The sequence below is a fragment of the Plectropomus leopardus genome, chromosome 13 (assembly GCF_008729295.1).
Source record: "Plectropomus leopardus isolate mb chromosome 13, YSFRI_Pleo_2.0, whole genome shotgun sequence".
NCBI lineage: Eukaryota > Metazoa > Chordata > Actinopteri > Perciformes > Serranidae > Plectropomus > Plectropomus leopardus.
Genome location: NC_056475.1, coordinates 25,489,655 through 25,507,790, shown reverse-complemented (window position 1 = coordinate 25,507,790; position 18,136 = coordinate 25,489,655). Strand labels below are relative to the sequence as shown.

At 39.9% G+C, this 18,136-nt stretch overlaps 1 protein-coding gene across 6 annotated transcripts in view; it reads right to left on the bottom strand.

Annotated features, from left to right (window-relative positions):
* Window positions 1-18,136, bottom strand: part of npas2 (neuronal PAS domain protein 2) — a 60,664-nt gene continuing 42,528 nt past the window's right edge. The window contains exons 9-22 of one of the 6 annotated variants that reach the window (XM_042499574.1): window positions 17,893-18,008; window positions 15,796-15,878; window positions 15,585-15,691; window positions 13,395-13,542; window positions 13,152-13,236; window positions 12,939-13,065; window positions 10,790-10,887; window positions 10,568-10,654; window positions 9,863-10,078; window positions 6,590-6,793; window positions 5,980-6,164; window positions 4,729-4,821; window positions 4,417-4,651; window positions 1-2,110 (exon numbers count right to left, since the gene is read on the bottom strand). In XM_042499574.1, coding sequence (XP_042355508.1) covers window positions 1,883-2,110; window positions 4,417-4,651; window positions 4,729-4,821; window positions 5,980-6,164; window positions 6,590-6,793; window positions 9,863-10,078; window positions 10,568-10,654; window positions 10,790-10,887; window positions 12,939-13,065; window positions 13,152-13,236; window positions 13,395-13,542; window positions 15,585-15,691; window positions 15,796-15,878; window positions 17,893-18,008 — 2,012 coding nt within the window. In that variant the 3' untranslated portion in view covers window positions 1-1,882. The remainder of the gene's footprint in view (window positions 2,111-4,416; window positions 4,652-4,728; window positions 4,822-5,979; window positions 6,165-6,589; window positions 6,794-9,862; window positions 10,079-10,567; window positions 10,655-10,789; window positions 10,888-12,938; window positions 13,066-13,151; window positions 13,237-13,394; window positions 13,543-15,584; window positions 15,692-15,795; window positions 15,879-17,892; window positions 18,009-18,136) is intronic. The other 5 variants (XM_042499578.1, XM_042499576.1, XM_042499575.1 and 2 more) reach the window with 5 other exon arrangements.

The following is an 18,136-nucleotide window of genomic DNA, read 5'->3' as shown; positions in this document are numbered from 1 at the left end:
GAAATACTTTTGCCAACTTCCAGGTTTTTTGTTTTTTTGCATTCCCTCGCAAAACATTTGTGTTGTGTTGTGGTGATTATTAGTGATAAAAAACTCAGCAAAAGTATTTCTCTTTTTTTTTCCCCCCACCCATGTATTTTTTCACTATTTTATTTTTTTCCTCCCTTGTCCCCTTAGGGTTTCCGTATGTTTTTTTTAAAAAATTCTTATGGAAAATTAAATCTGCCAGCAATATTTTTCGTTTTTGGATGCGATGACACTCATAGTAGGAAGCCATGTTTTGTTTACTAGTAAAAAAGCTCATTTGGTCACTGTTAGAGCGTTCATTTAGTGACTTCGCAGATGGTGAAATAAACTCAACAAAACAAAGACCAAAAAATAAACGGGAATGCAGAGCAAAGAGGGTAATACTGTTCACAAATATCCAGGCAGCGGGCAGAGTTTCTCCCAAATCATTTCTCACTGTTTCCAAGATATTGGACTCACCGAGCTCACGCTTCTGCAGCACTTTGTTGTGTTGTGGTATAAGAAACTGAGAGGACTGTTCCTGCATTAGATCAGCGTTGACCTTTCAATGTCTAAACAAATCAAATCGATTTTTGTGTATAAAACTTCTTTCTTAATCCCGTATATTTTTTTCAAATATATATGTAATAAATAAACATGAAGTGATTGAGGGTTTCAGTAAATAGTTAAATGAATCTTATCAGCTTCTATCATTACAGAGAAAGAGGTTTGGATTTACTGTTGTAAAGGCTGCGAAAAGCATCCAATATATTATTTGTAATACATCCAGTACAAATCTAGACGTTCTTCTGTTTGATGTGGAAAATAATAAATTATGACCTATGAAAATAGAACTTTGTATTCCAAATGGACCTGAGCTGGATTTTTAAAGCCGTAATCAGACACAACCATCAAACCGCACCGTGGACGAACCACGGTTAAAGGCACAATTTTGTTCCCCCCCTCTGGTAGCTTGTTTAAGGACTGTTTAAGCGCCTGAAATTCAAGTTTCAGAACTTTGTGGGACAGCTGTAGCGTCCCTTCTTCAGTCCCAGATTGAGGCTTTAAAAATCTAGATAGACCTTTTTAATAATTGGAGAATATTCCCCTCGGCGTCCCAGTGTGGCGTGTTTCATCTGAATTCTTATGATTGTAGATATGACGCTCATTTCGGAGCTCTCACAATAAAGCCCCTCTCTAGTGACTCGCCATGAACATACTAACTGCACATTTTTTGGGGACGAAATGGGATCTGATGTCTGCCAACTGAAATGCACACCTATGTTCCCATGTACACAAATCCCTTTATGAGATGAAGCGTTCACACTGGAGGTAAAAATCTGAGCGCGGGTGATGATTGTGTGTCACTGGTGAGGGAGGCGTGTCCAGCTGTACACTGTCGAGCCGTTGCAAGTGAGGAAAATATTCATTCATGGGCAAAAATAAATACTCTACATTTGGGTAGGGGGCGGTACCAAAGTGCAAACAGACACTTAGAAGGAAACTCTCAGATGAAAAAACGTCCATATAGAAATGAGAACGCCTTCTCGAGAGCTTTGATAATCCACTTGTTCCAGCAGTTTCACTGACTGACGACTGAGTGTGACGCGGGCCCTCGATGGAGGCCCCGGCACCCTCAGACTCTCCTCGCATCCTGCAGGTGACGTCAGGTCGGTGCAGCCTCTGCGTTCGGGTTCCACTGCAGCGGCTTCTGCTCAACAGGCGGCTTCACATCAACAGTAAGGTCACTAGATGCAGTTTTCCACTTTCGGGCATTTCCGCCACAGACGTCAGACTTCCAGATGCCACGACGTGCTGCCGCCCGCACGGCGACAACACAGAGGGAGACCTCAGCGCTCTAACACGGTCCACAGCGCTACCGAGTCAGCATGTTTCGGAAGTCTGAAACACTGCCAGTCTGGTTTTGGGAATGTTGGTATTGCCTTTGTTGCTGTTGCGCCTGTTGCTGTTGTGCTTGCGGCAGTTGCTGTGTTTGCTGCTGCTGCTGCTGCTGCTGGATGTATCCCACAGTGCTTTGCTGTGGGACATTAGTGGTGTGTAAGAATGCTGGAGTAGATCCACCGTGTACAAGTCCTTGAGCCATCTGTGGACACAGAAGAGAAGATGAATTATTCTTCAACTGTTGCCCCTCTAATCCTTCACTGAGATGCCAAACAATCAGCGTAAACACAGGTGTTTTCTCCAAATATGCAGATGTGCTCAGCTGCACCGACAGAGGAGGGTCCGCATATGAGTGGAGCGAGTTTGAACCATCATCAGTATGACTAAACTTAATGTCTAACAGAAAACATGAATACAGCCATTATTTGGTGCTGATAGATGCTCTGCAATAACAATCATAGTGTACTACTTAAGGGCTAGTGCACGAGCCAAGTTCACCCTGTAAATGAAGATTTTTTCTTTCATTCCACTCTCACCATCTGCGGGCAGTGATTTTATGTTAAGGTTTTTACCTTACAGACTGTTCAAAAAGTTCTGTAATGATTATCATGCCCCATGTAACCCATCACGTTTACACTGTTACATGTAACATTCATTTCTTAAGTAAATTGTACCTCCATTGCAACTTTTGTACATATACTTTGTGTTCTTTATATTTTTTTTTTCATTTTATATTCTTTAAATTGCTTGTATATTTTTTAACATTGTGTCTTATTCTATTTACATTGACTATTTTATTCTTCCTTTATGTTAGTTATTTTGCACCAAAACACCAAGTCAAATTCCTTTTATATGTAAATGTACTTGGCAAAAAAAACCTGATTCATTGATTAATTAACTAATTAATGTTACTCACTACTTGAGTAGTGTTTTTACAATATACTTTTTTTACTCTTACTCAAGTGCTTCTTTTAATAATTACTTTTACTTCAACTTGAACAGCACTTTTACTTGAGTACTGTTTTCTTTAACACACCACTGCTTATTTCAAGCTTTAAATTCTATTGCAACAATTATTTTTACAATGCCCAAATCGCACATTAGGGCTGGAATTGGCAATTACCAAAATTATAGAAAAAGCATCACAAACAGTGTTTGTTGAGCATTCCAGTTGCTCTCTGAGAGCTACTAAATGAACATTATTACCACAGCAACAGGCAGCAGCTCTGTGGCTGCTTAAGGACTTCAGCACCTCAATATCTTCCTGTCACCTATTAGTACAAGAGGTTGGAGTGTGTTATTATAGCTTAATTCTCCACGATATTTAACTTTACGTTACTTCTGGTATAATGCAGAATACAGTGAGAACTGCTGGTAAGTGGGAAAGTGGTGCGCCCTACAGAGGGAGAATGTTCATTCCCCACTGAGACCGTTTTTCCAAACTGACACATTAGTCTTTTCACTGCTAGAAAATAAAATGTTGATGCACCACACCAAAGGAATATTCTTTGACAATTCAATACATTTTCTTGTAATAATCTCTCCAGAAAATAATGAAATAAAATACAAATATGGGGTGTGGGAAAATGGAGGAACTACAGACCCACTCTTGCTCTCCTAGAAATTTTAGGCAAGAAAAAAAAAAACATAACCCCTTTGACCTAAATCATTTTTGTACAGTCCTTTGTGCTTTGATGTAATTTTGCTAAAATTTAGCAAGAAATTAGTAAAAAAAAAAAAAAGTCAAGGAAACCTGTAAAAGTGCAAAAAATTAGAAAAATATTTCTGTGAGGTACTTTTCTGTATGTAATTATGATCATTTTAAATTTTAAAACAAAAAATTATCTTCTTATTTAAGAACATCTCTTACCAAATTGCTACTGCTTTATTACCCATGTTTTTGAGGGAAATTGCACCAATGTGCTCAGAGTTTAATGGTTGAAATAGTTGTCGTCTGAAAGCAAGTGATATCACTCCAGGTTTCATAGGGTTAAAGTGAAGGGATCACTTCAGAGACTGAAGCATCTTCGATCTCTGAAGAGACTCCACACTGTGACCCCGAATAAACTGGTGCAATGTTCTCGGGTACATGCAGGGATTTGGGTAAGCTACTTATGAGCTGTTTCACTATTTATCTATTGTCGTGTTTTTTGAACGGCTGCTGACCCGCTGTGCTGTCCCTTCCAGACAAAGACGACAAACAAGACTGGAGAAAATCATTCGTCTGACCTAATGAATTTCAGATTACATCACAGCTTTGCTACGAAGCCGAGGTTTTAGAGTGACTGAAAATAACACGGATCTCTGACAGCCTGTGAGAATTACACAGCAGCTTGTTGCTGTGGAAACTAGGGATTCAGATGAAGTGCAATGCCTAAAATGATCGTAAATTCCGTAAATATAAAGCCGCGGGTAATTACACTGAGCTGCATTATGCAGCGGGCCATCACACATTACATGCAGTTATAGTTCATGAATGCGCAGCGGTTGACACACAGCAGCTGGTACCTGAAAGAACTGCTGGGGCTGCTGGAGCTGCAGGGAGTGCTGAGAAGCCTGAGGCTGAGAGTGGTAGGCTGACTGCGACTGGTTTGTGATAAAATTGTTGTGTGGGATCATGATGGGGGACGTGAAGACCGGCGAGGGCACGAGGACGGCGTTGCAGTTGACTTGTTGCATGGAGAACGACGGGCCGATGATCTGCTGCTCCAGGGTGTATCTGTTCAGAGGGCACAATGAAGAACTTAGGCACAATATGAAATGACGCCACACAAACAGATTGGTGTGTGTGTGTTTGCAGTGTAATTAAACAGTTCTCACATGGTTTGAGAGATGCCCATGTTGCACTGGGAAGGCTGCGAGGTGACACTGCTAGTGGGAACCAGAGTCTGCATCGGCTGGTTGAGGAGCATGCTGTAGGAAATGAAATCTGTTAGTGGAAAAACTCAATCTGTACTGTGAAAAATAACAACAACCTCAAAGCAGGATGACAGCGAGCATTTTCAAATATCAACACACAACACAAACACACAAGGAGCTAACCAGTTAAAGGAAGATGTTTCTTCCTGCTAACACTGTTCATAAAACTGACTGCATATTAGTGTTTTTCCATAGAGTCTGCCATACGGCAAATATCACCATAACACCCATCTGTGTGCCCATAGGAAAGCAGGTCTTATAATTTATTTATTTATTGGTTTAAAACACAGAGACAATGCATATTAATGAATGTTACTGTAAATATCCCAGTTTAGCCAAGTTGGCTAATTTTCAACCGTAGTCTCTGGGGCAGGTGACATGAGCACTACAACAATTAAAATGCATTAAAAACAGTACTATGCCCACTTATAAATGAGCTGTGAATGGGCGCATTGTTGGCGTATAGTTATCTTGCAGCAGCAGAAAGATACTGCACCATTGCCCAACAAAAACCTGGATTAAAGTCAAAATGACACAGCATTTTCTGGCTATTTTAAAACATGCATTATTTAAATAGTAAAATGTACCTACGGAGGAAATTTCATAACGCACATACACTAAGTTTGTTATACACATGTATGTAACTGCCGAATGATGGTCTTTTCATTAAACTAGACTGTCTATGAAGCAGAACTATGCAAATACTTTTTAAAATTGTTGCTACATGACCAGAGAAAACAGAAAAAAAAGGGGATGTGGGATTTGCTTTTGCTCCAGAGGTAGAAAACCTTCAACTACCAGGATGCATTTCACCACATCAGACCAATAAACCCTCCTGCTGGCAGATGACATAATGCGAGCTTAGCTGTTTTTCCAAAAGGAAACAATATGACAGCCGGCCGGTGACAAAATATCTCAAATTACAGTTAAATAGTAAGTTAAAATATGTTTCTGAAAACAGAAACATATTCAGCAGCAACAAAATCTTGGTTGATATTTGATCAACACTGCTTACTTTTACCGTTTGCCTCTTGATCCTTACTTTGCACCCAAATTATGCACCGTTTACAAAAAAAGTGGATTCAGAAATGCACTTGCGCCACACACTTTAGACCATGCACTATGGTTTAGATAGGGCCCATTGTCTCTCACCGTAGTTGTCCATCTTGGCTGAACTCGTTGTCTGTTTGTCTTTGGTTTGCATCCTGCAGAGACCTCGTGTTGGTCTGAGAGAACATCATGGGGTTGCTGTAAAAGGGCATCGTCACACTTGTGTTCGTCTGCACAGGCACGCTCACTGACTGCGCCTGCCCGCTCCGTGCAATCCTCTGCTGGACCTAAGATGAAGCGAAGGAAACACAAACTGTAAAAACTATACAACTCGGCGGTCAAATAAGTTAAATATCCAATACGCAGATACGTCCTCCTCCTGATGAGGCAGAAGCAAAAGGTTGAGGTGTCTTTTTGCTACAAGTCAAACAAGCACAAATTGAAAGCAGCACTTGGCTGAGAAACTGAATACTAACTACCACCTGTTGTTGTGATGTTTCTATCATTCAATAATAATTTGACGTTAATGGCTGAATCCATAACCTGCCTCCTGCTGTGCTCTGAGTGCTGAAGTAGGCTACAAGTCATTAGCTGCTAATGACTGAAGGTAATTTGACTCAATGTCATCCTCTTTTTTTCCACACAGCTGTGATTTGTGTTTTGGACCGTTTTTCTGACAGATTTTGGATTTCTCACACATGCAGCTGTGTACCTGCGTTGAGGGCGAGCTGTTCTCTCTCAGGAGTGTGTGAGGCGATGAGCTGTGGGCCCCGCACGACGGTGGTTTAGGGTGGCCTGAGAGCTGCCTGATGACCCCTGACTGGCTCTGCTGGGCCGACCTGCCTGAGCCCTGCTGCTGCTGCTGCTGCTGCTGGGCCTGACCAAAGTCATTGTGGGTAGGCTGCTGTAACAACATCTTACACACACATACACAGAAAATATCAATCTATCCTTCATTTACCTAAAAAAGCTTTTATTTATATTTTAAAAAGTCTGCTTCCTATTTATCTATCTATCTATCTATCTATGTATTTATTTATTTTTAAAACTCAAGCCAAAAATATGGCTCAAATGCTGTTTTGCATATCGTTGGTTTCTCTATTCCAAAATCACAGCAGTATGTCTGTACTGCTTATTCACACCACACACCCAGCACTGCTCCCTGTAGACCACACCTAACAAAACTGACTTTTATCAATCAATCAGCACTCAGTGCAAAACAGTATATAACATACTGGAGAAATACAAGTCACTGAGCTTTGACAATTTTAAATATTTTTTTAAAATGTATGCTTGGTTTATAAAATTCGGAATGGTTTTGCCCCTCCCCCACTATGTGACTTTGTGTATACTCGCTCAGTAAGTTCTATTAGATCCTCAAGATTAGCCTCTGTGGGCAACTCTGTCAGGACTTTCAAAACCACCTTGAGAAGGCAGCTAAAAGCTGCTCAGCTATGTACTCACTGACCTTGAACTGTGGACTTTTATAACTATTTTTTAATTTGACAAGCATAAGCATTCAGTTGTGATGCGCTATTGTATGTAGCTTTTTATTGTGTTTAGTAAATGATGTGTAGTTTGAGTAGTTTTGTGTTATCTTGTGTCATCTTTTTTTTATTTCTACATATTATATAATAATTTTCATCACTTTCTGGGGTCCTTTTCTTTATTATTTTGTGCTCATTTTCAGGTAATTTTCCTGTAACTTTTTTCAAATTTTTTGCTAATGTTTAAGCCATGTCTCGCCTCTTATATTTCTCATTGCCTTCTCGTCATGTTTTTGAAAGAAATAAAACCAATATGCTCATGTTTTAAAGGCCTAAGCTATAATCTGGCACAGTGCATCAAAATAGTAACATTTCTGTTAAAACTGCAAATGGTCCTTCTTAAATTAAATAAATGAATAAATACATGTACTGTGACTACCCTGGGGTGTCATCTCTGTGCTGTTGATTCTGTGCGCTCTCTTGCAGGCCGGTGCTCATTAGTGCAACTGGGAACCTGTGAGTGCTCAGGTTAATGAGGCCCACGTGCAGCTGGTCGCTCTGTCTCTGGCTGCACTTCCACTCTGCTGCTGCTGCAACTCCCTGTCCCCTATTGGTCTTGCAATATTTCCTTAGCTCTTTGTTTTGCTTTTATGCACTACCACACATTTTTCACTCATGCATCATACACACACAGCTGACACCGCTGACTTCCACACTTCACACTGTAAATGTATAGTTAACCTTTAATTTGGTCTAATTTGGGTTAATTTGATTAAATGTCTTTTGTTCAACCTTGCCAAAGTGTGATGTGGTGGATGATGTGGTTTTGTTGTGGCCATTTGAGACAATACCAACTATGCAATATCTACACCTTAAAATGGAAATTCTGTAAATTCTAAGGTGACAAAGAGAATAAACATTTGCACAATGGAGCACAGCTCCAAATATTTTCAACAGATACTGTATGTTTCAACCTAACAGGGTCTTCATCAGGCAAATGGTGTGCATAGCAGACAGAAGGGTATATATGCACGACTTAAGCTGATGACATGAGAGATTGGTATCAGCTGAGTCAATTAAGCAGGCTGTGTCAATAGTGGCAAGTGTTTTAAGCTGCGCCTCATTTACCACCCCTCCAAGAAATTCCTTAATATGTAGTTGTACCAGGGCCCTGTCCTCAAAACAGGTTGGATGCACACAGCTTCTCTGCTGAGTTAAGAATAATGTAACCTCTGCCATTAAGCCTATTTATTTTATCTTCCTTTTATTTTTATTTTTTTTACTGTTTACAATCAGCACTCAAGTGCAGTATCAGTGTACGCCATACTCATCAGCCTGTCAATTTATTACATTTTGCTTTTTTCTGTTTGCTTACTGTATTGTTCTGTGATTTTTACTGTTTATTCTTTATATTGCTAATGTTTCCTTATTTCAGTTTCTCTGTTCTTACTGTTTACTCATGAGACTGATCTCTTTTAACTGATGTGTACTGAGTACATTGCTTTGTGTGTTGTTATTTGACTGATGATTCTTGTTTCACACTATCCACTGTGCTACTGTAAAGTAACTTATCTTCCCGCTATGGGACTAATACTGGATTATCTTATCAGTTATTTCAGTTCAGGGGCCTCATTACAAACAAATATCTTCACTGCTTGTCCTTTTTTAAGTTCCAAAAATAGAAAAAAATCTCCCTATTAAAGAAGCAATCCCTAAATGCATGGCTGTTTTCTATCCCATTTCAGACCACTCTTATTTTAACCTATAAAAAATCCCAACTAAAACTGTAAATTTGATTCTTCATTTGGCATCATTCCTTTCATACATGTATCTATAATACTTATACTTTCATTTCACACAACAGAATTCCCTAACTTTTCCCAAACACTATATGATTTTGACTAATCCCATGACTTCCAGGCATGGAAAATGTGACTGTGAAATTCAATGACTTCTCCAGGTTTTCGTTGATCGAGGGAACCCTGTAAATGTCATGCTAAACTGAGATAAGGCAAGATTTAAGACCTAAACGTTTCTGTGACGAAGCCCCTTGTTAAAGTGTGATTAGCTAACTGTTGATCTGTTGTATGGAAATATGTGTTTGTCTTTCAAAAACCAGCTCTTCTCATGTCGCCTCCGCACGCTGCAGGCAGTGACATATGATAACATGTCGATATCATACAAACACTGCAACACTCCCTGAGTCTGCTCTCCCTTGTTACTGTATCGGGGTCATGTGCTGAGAGCACTTGTGGCTGAACTGGTTTGTGCTGGCCTCTTGGTGGGGCCATTCCACCATTACTATGAGGGGTTAGGTAAGGTAAGCTTATAGTGTGATGTTGATTTCTCTGTACAGCTCATACATAAATGCCTACTATTTGTTTATGTCTAGATTCAAGTTTGCAGCTATCTGTTTTTTTTTTTTTTTTGAGTGAAAATAATTACTGATTGCGAGGGGTGGCTGTGTTTTTCTTCCTTTATCTTTGTGGGAGTTTTACCTGGAGATTAGCTAGGTGAAGCTTCTCCTTAATGTCGTGTAGCTCCTGCTGTTGTGTCTTAATGTCAGCTTGCAGAATGCGCGTCCTTTCCTCCAGCTGCTCCTTCAGCTGGTTCATTACACAGAGCTGAGGCTGCTGCAACTGATACATGGGCGACGACGACTGCTGCTGCTGCTGCTGCTGCTGCTGCTGCTGCTGCTGCTGTGTTTGCTGTTGCTGCAAAGACAGGATCCCAAAAAGCAGTTTGGAACAGACATGAGAGAAGCGTGTTAGTTTTTGTTCTTCAGTTATGTTTTTTCTTTTTTTTTTCCCCAGTAAGTGTAGCATATGAGGAGATAATCAGTTAGCATGAGTCATGTAATGGCTTGTTCTTTTGATTCTTCCCGCTTTTTCCATGAAATTGGTTTCACGGGTGGAAAAAAAAGATATGGATGAGCGATTTCTTCAAGAAAAATACAAGCAATATGTGGAAAGATTAACAAAAAACAAAAACAGTTTCAGATATTATCTTGATGCTTTTTCTCTTTTAAAACTGTCTTTCTTTTTGGTTTTATAACACAATCTCATAACTAGGCCCGGAGACCTCGTAGGCACAATGACAGATGAAATAAACACACACAGCGGCAACAGTCATAACAATAAGATATTGTACACAAACAGAGGAGAAGGAAGGCAACAGGCAGGAGAAGAAGTCTAAACACTAACCATTGCGGAGTGCTTGCTGCAGGTAGGAGAAAGGGGGAGGCTCAGTTGGGGAACGAGGTCAAAGGAATTTTGTCTTTGTGCCAAATTCTACAGGGAAAATGACAAAGTTTTACAGTTTTAGCACAATCTGTGGCATGACACTGTGTCAGCTTTGTGCAGCTGTCTCCCACTGACCATTTTTATCCCCAAAGACAGACGGACACGTAAACATTACAAACTGACCTTTGAACTACTAGGCTGGAGTCTGGCAGATGCCTTCTCTGTCCCAATGGAAGCAGACTGCCATGATGGTGTGCAGGCCTCGGTGTAGGAGTTAGCTGCTGCAAGAGAAGACAGGTCACCTTTTAACACACTTTGGTAATAGTAGAGTGAGGATATGTCCAGTTAGATCATTACCACTGATTGTTTTTATTTGTAAAAGGGCAGCTGATCACCCGTGAAGAGCTCAAAGTCTGTGCTCACACCTCACATTACAGTGCACCTCCACGTGCATCTCGAGTGACCACATGTGATTCGATCTCACTTCCCTGCTCTATATCTAAATAAACAAATACATCATTTCCATTTCCAAAGACCAAATGGGTTGTTTTTTTTAACTGACAGGAGGTTTTCTGTGCAATTAGCACACCTAAACACCCGCTGCTAAGAGACTACTGCTGTGGGAGTGTAAGCTTTGTGGTTAGATTGGTTAGGTTTAGGCAAGAGGAGTGGGGCTGGTTCACATTAGGGTAAGAAGGTCAGGGTAAGCCAATCAGAGGCAGAGTGCTTGTCTAAGAAATGCAACTTCAAGTGCCAGGCAAGGACAGTTAGTCAGTGTCTGCCTGCACACACACTCTGACAGGGCTAACTGCTAGCATCACATGGCTAATGTTTCCTAGTGGTTATTAGCAGTTATCACATCAGAGCTGAGCTGTTTCAATGGTATGTTGGTGGAGTTTTTTAGCATGTTTAACAGTTGCCACTAAGTTGGCAAGTGCTAACCGGGCAGACGTTAACCTAGTCATTCGCCAGGAGGGGAGCAGTTCCGTGGATGATCCTTCAGCGCTGTGTCAGCGGCATCAGAAAGTGGGGTGTTACATAAGCAAGGATGTCAGCTGAATACGCAGTCCTTCAGTTTAGCTAGGGGCACATGAGTGTACACACTACTGAAAGACCTCAAAATACATTGAAAGCGCATTGGTAGCACTTAGCATTTAAGGCTGTCCACCTGTGATCTGATTACCCACGATGCATTACAATACCAGGTCTGAAAAGGCTTTTTGTGCCATAAATAGAGCCTAAAATTTCCTGGGGGGTCGTGCCTGGTGCCAGACAGCATTCCATAATAAAAGTGGGGCTTATGGGGAACCAGTCTAAAGGCCAATGGTGTCATTACTCTATAGCCAATAAACTGTGCAATCTACATCTTCGCCCAAATGATAACTTTAAGCACAAAACTTGTCCATTTCCTGTTTAAAAGGAGGATTTTCAATTCCTCCTCAGCAGTAACTACAGCCTTCCAAAGGGAAAGGAAGAAAAAACTTATGAAATACACTTCCTTTCTGGTTTTATAACAATACTGCTGATTCACTGGCCCTTGATTGCCACCTCATTCTGCCTCTGACTGAAACCCACAAACTGTGATGCATTCAGCGGATGTTTTTTCATTGTAGCCAACGCAATATGAAAAGAGAATAAAAAAAACATCTACTAGTTATTTATTTTTGACAGATGCAGTTTTTTATGAATATGTCTTTGGAAACGGTGATGGTGCATATATGTGTGGGGGAAGGCAGCAGCAGCTATGTTTATGAAGAGCAACTGTAATGAGTCTACCACTGCATATTATTCATAAACACCCAGATGGAAGTGAAGTGTCTTAGTACATTAGACGGTGGGTGTAAGAGCAGCTAAAGTCAGAGAGACCGGAGGCTGAAACAAACAAGGTATGCAGAAGTAAGCCTTGGAAATATTTTATCATAGTTGTATCGTCACCCACATTAAGGTAGGTGTTTTTGTGACTTTTGATCTGCTTAGTTATAGAACCTTTTTTTTATCTCTATCTCAGCTCAATTAAGATTTGTCAGTTTTGAAGCTATTTAAATGATTTTGCCATATATTCCTCAGAAAGGGTAATCTATGTAATAGACGTTTTGACCCAGTAAAAGCCTGGGCATTATCACTGTTACTGCAGTGAATAACAGCTGGAGTCACATCATTTACTGCCTTGATAAATCTCACCATCTATAATTTCTCAGCAGCAGAAAATCACATTTTTCCAGCTAAATTTAAATAACACAGCAGTTACTTCGGTCATATAGGAGCGGAGTCTCTGAACGCATTGACCTGCTGCTGAGCGAGTTAGCACTTTAGGGAGCAGAGGATGACTCACATGCAGAGTCTGACATTGCTGTGTGGGAGGACTTCCGGGAGCTGTGGGAGGACACCGAACGTGCACCGCTGTTTCTGTCCCTCGGAGGGTCCAGTGTGGAGCAGATGTCCAAGTAGAGCTCCTGAGCCTGGAACACAGAAGGATGTTCAACACCGAGGGTCATGTCTGAAGCTGAAATAAAGACTGACCTTGAAAGCGTCACATAACTCTTACCTTCACTGAAGAGGGAGCTATCTCAGGTGGAGACAGCTCTTCAAAGCCAAATGCTCTCCTCCTTTCAGCTCGCACTTCAGCATAACTGAAAAACAAAATATAGAAGGAGCATGAGTGACAAGAGTAGATGCAAATGTAATTCTATGTCTCACACACATCCCTAATACTAGAACACTGATAAACTGTGCACATCCCTCTCTCCACAGGTGTTGGAGCACCCCAAGGTGCAACAATCAGGCTTACCTGACAACAGTGTGAGTACAGACAATAAACTCAGGTTTTGAGTTCCACTGGTGGTACGTGATGTAGTAGTGAGTCTGCAACCAAATCCACTGCTGACCTTTGGTCAGGAAGCGATAGTAGCAGGATTTACCTTTTCCAAACTGCATTACTGAGGACAGAAAAAAAAGAATGGAAACCTGTAACCAGGGCTGTAGTCTAGACCAACATAAACAAGTCCAAATCAAGACCAGGTTCAGTCGACCCTAAGTCAAGACCAAGACCAGGTCCAGTGTACTTCAAGTCAAGTCTAAGACCAGGTCCAGCTGACTCCAAAGCTGTGTTCTAAAACTGTTCACTATCACAGAAATAGTCCACTATTTAGTGTGTTAGCCATTTTGTAGTAGTGCTCTAATTCTCAGCAGTTAAACTCATCCACTATAAAGTGCACAATAAAATACACACAATTCACAGCAAATTTGAGTGTACATGCGATGTACCCTACATTTTACCCCTGTCTACCACAATGCAATGCGGTCGTGTATTTCCAGAGGAGAAGAGGAAGCAGCAGTTGTGCTGCAGCAGCCAAACAACAACTGGAACCTTTTTTTTTCCGGAAAACGCAACAGTTTTTCCAAAAAGGGACACTAGCCAGTAGCTTGCGAGCTAACTACAGCTACTTAGCTCTCTTGAGCGAGCTACGAGCGAGCTAAGTAGCTTGTGAACTAAAAATAGATAAACTACTGAACTAAATAAAAATAAACATATAACATAAATTACCTGTTGAACTGAATAGATCGAGGGCTGTTACAGAATCAGTGATCAGGACACAGGACCATAGTTGAAAAAACCATCATCGGAATTTCAACAATTTATTTGGGATTTAACAGATAACTTCAACATCGATGTAACCTCCGTTCATCTGTCCTCCTGAGTGTTCAGGTTGTTTATGTGGTACTGGGCGCGCCTGAGTGTCTGAAATCTCGTTCCATTATTCCCTATACAGTTCACTATTTAATACACAGAGAATAGCGAGTGATTTAATGAGTGAAAAGTTTCGAACACAGTTCAAGTCAAGACCATGAGTGCATTTCCAGCTTAATAAGGTGATTAACGAGTTGGGATGAACAAAAAAATGTATATAAATATGCTATATAAACTCAATAATATGTAACTGAAAACAAATCTAAAATGTCTAACATCTCAAGATAATCTGAGTTTATATGACTTTTTACAGACTGGAGATCTAGACTTTTTGAGTAAATCTTTATATTTTGGATTTTGTCACCTCAATTTACTACCAGCCTCTGTTGGTTATTTGTATTTTTGTAGTGGGAGAGAGCAAGGGAATGGGAGGGAAACTGATTCAAAACAAAAGATTTCCACTAAAATAAGTGCTGCTTGGTGGATCAGATACATGCTGAATTTAACAACAGCTCTTGTTCACTTCACAGCTCCACCAATTCCTCCTTCTTTAGCAGAAAACCAAGCGGACTGAGACTTGCTCACATTCCTGGTCCTCTCTGGAGTCCCCTCCATGTTTACTGTCTACATGTTTTGCTGCTTCTTGTTCAGTGCTGGAGAGAGCGCAGCTTGAACTTCAGTTACATGAGCCAAGCCTGAAGACTTACAATAATATTAAAAAGGGCTTTTTTTGGAAAATCAAGTTGAGAAAATACTGACTGACAGCTCAGACTGTGTTTTATTCACACCAAACAATCCAGATCACAGAAGAACGCACCAACTGAGGTAAAACCAGTGATTTTACTCCAACATTGGAAATTTGTTTGCGACAGTGACATTGTTTTAGAAGTTGTTGTAAGTTGGTGTAGCCTAAGTTTACAAGAATTTGCCTAATTTTAAAATACGTGCCATCTAAGCTAAACAGACTTATACATAGATGCCAGATTGACTGCTTCAGCTAGTTGCCGCAATATATGTTTGTAACAATTCGCTATTGGCTGAGCTAGTGTGCTGTTCTTGTGTAAAAAGCAGCAGTAGATGATAGATCATGAACAGAGACGACTGAAACAGCCTAACACTGAGACAAATCCAAGTCCAACAATGCCTGAGACCAAGACAAGAGCAACAAAGTTGTCACAAGACCTGACTCGAGTACTACAGCCCTGTCTGTAACCTACTTTTCAGAGATGGGTTCCTGGATCGTGGGAGTTGAAGATGGTTGATAAAAGAAAAGCAACAAGAGTTACTCACGCTGCTTATGACACTGAGCTATGAGCTCTAAGTCGTCCACATGATAGTAATCATAGCCTGAAGTTCCAAGAACCTCAAAGGGTAAATAGCCTATGATCGGTGAAGCTCTGAAACAAAAAAAAGAGGATGATAAACATGTCGGAAAGATAGATTCTTGCTAAAAATCCTACACTGCCCATTGATAGGACAAGGAATCCGACAAATCATTTACCTGTGATCTAAAAACAGGAACTTCCATTCAAGGCTGTGTCTTGATGTGAACTCATCACAAGGATCTTCCACATTACACAGATCCTAAACAAAAAAAAATTAAAAAATGAACAGAATGAGAATGTTACAATCACAGCAGAGCAAGGCATTACCTGTCTTATATTTAGGGTAGCAAAGACATAAGATTTTTACAGTACGACAAGCATCTCAGAAAATATTATAGTTTCAAGGCATCATAGTATTACAGAACTATTATTATTATTGTCAGCCAGAATGACCCTTAAAGGAATGTCAACAGAAACAAATGTTTTTATCACTATACACAAGACTTAATAAGTAAATGTATATGGTATGACAACTATGAACTTTCAAGTTACAGTTAACATTAAAACCAGTATATGCAACTCTACTTTATAATATTTTCTTTTTGGCTAGGTAGTTGAGAGATTCCAAGATTACTAAATTCAGCAACTCTAACTTGAAGCAGGAAGAAGCTATGCCTCATGCCATGTTTTGTTTTTAAAATCATCAACTTTAAGCATTAATAACAGCCAAAAGCAGATTTAACAAGCACAATGTAGGCAATTTAATTATTATGTAATGGTGATTCAAAGGAATACTTCACTCCCCCTAATAACCATTTGTATATGAATTGCTCACCCTGAATGAAACCTTTAAAACACTAAAGTCACACAAGAACACAAATGGGCTAACCAAACGAGGTAGTGTTAAACCGATAAAAAAAAATGCTGTTTTTGTCAAATGAATCTGGCTTTGAAAGAGAGCACAGATAAATTTCAAATTCAGTTCAGTTTTAAGTACTATAATTTTAGCTAAAATGCATGTGTTTGAGAAGTACTGAGGATATGACTGGATGAATTAGACTTGGGTTATACTGCATGAGTTTGTAAGTGGATGGCATCATATACAAGTAGTTTTGCTGTTGTTAAACATAAATCCCAATGACTTCAGTTCATAAGGAATTTTCATAATTTTTTAATTCTTTGTTTACCATGGAGGCACGTGGGAAAAATAGAATTTTCTTCACGAATTCCACATAACCTGGGATGAGTTACTGATATATACAAGTGGCCATATGGGGAGGTTAGGAGTTCCTTTAATCATATTTGTAGTATTTATTTTTTTATTGCTAAGGTGGTATAATTGTTATACTATGTAATATATCTAAACATGTACAGTGTGTTAAACTTTGCTGCTCTAGCATCAAGCATTTGCTAATACTGCCTGACATTTTACCATATTTGTTTGCATCACAATTCAGTAGTTTTCACGTTCTGAACATTTCCTGAGACTTGTAACTTTGAACATTCAACTATATTGAGAACAAACACTTTCGGCAGCTAAAAGCAGTCTGAAGGAGAAATCGTGAAAAATATGTTAAGCTCAAAAACTGCAGATTAAAACCAGTATTTGTGTTGGATTTGCCTTTTGTCTGAGAATGTGAGGGAAAAAATATTCCATGTGTCATACAGTATGGTCCAGACGATTCTGTTACAGTCATTCCATCTGGCAAATCAGTGTAATCAGTGTCTTTTACATTTTGGAATAAGTAACGGGGGAGAGCTGAAGTCTGTCCAACAGATCTGGTTCTTCTGGCACTTTTGCTCTCTGAGCTCCAACACATTTTAAAGCAGGGAAAAAAGGCTCAAAATTATAATGAAAAGATCTGTCAGACCCTTCACTTTTTGGACTTCCCTTCACGTCATCTAACTTTCCTTTTTTATTTGGAAAGGGTCGTGGTAAATATAATAAACTCAACATTACAAGATCCCACAGAGGTTGCGGGACTGTGACTTTAATATGCTTCAATAACTTGCCAAGTGTCCAGATTTCAGCTCAGAAAGCACCTTTGGGATCAGATGTATCATAATGATGTAATCAGTTGGAAGGTACACAGTGTGCAACCAGAAATCTCCAGAGAGCCTTTGACACGATGGAGTTAGCATGGACCAAAATGTGTCATCCCAAAAACAAAATCCCCCTCATGCCTTACACCAGAGCTCATAACTGATTATTTCTTGCCTCAGCACCACTTGTTATATTCCTTAAGACAGAACAGAAAGAAAAAAGGTCTTACCTTTAGAAACTGTGGAGTGACTAGTCGTACAGTAGCAATGAGGCAGACCTGCTCCTCTAGCGATGACTGCAGGCTTCTTGGTAACGTCAAATCAAGCCCGTTACAAGATGTAGGCACTATATGGCAGAGGGCAAGGTACATGGGAGTTACATCAATCTTAATTTTATTCCATGAAAATACCTTTTTTTTTATATACATACAAAAAACTATATTAAGAGGATTTATGGACTTTAGCACTGAGCAC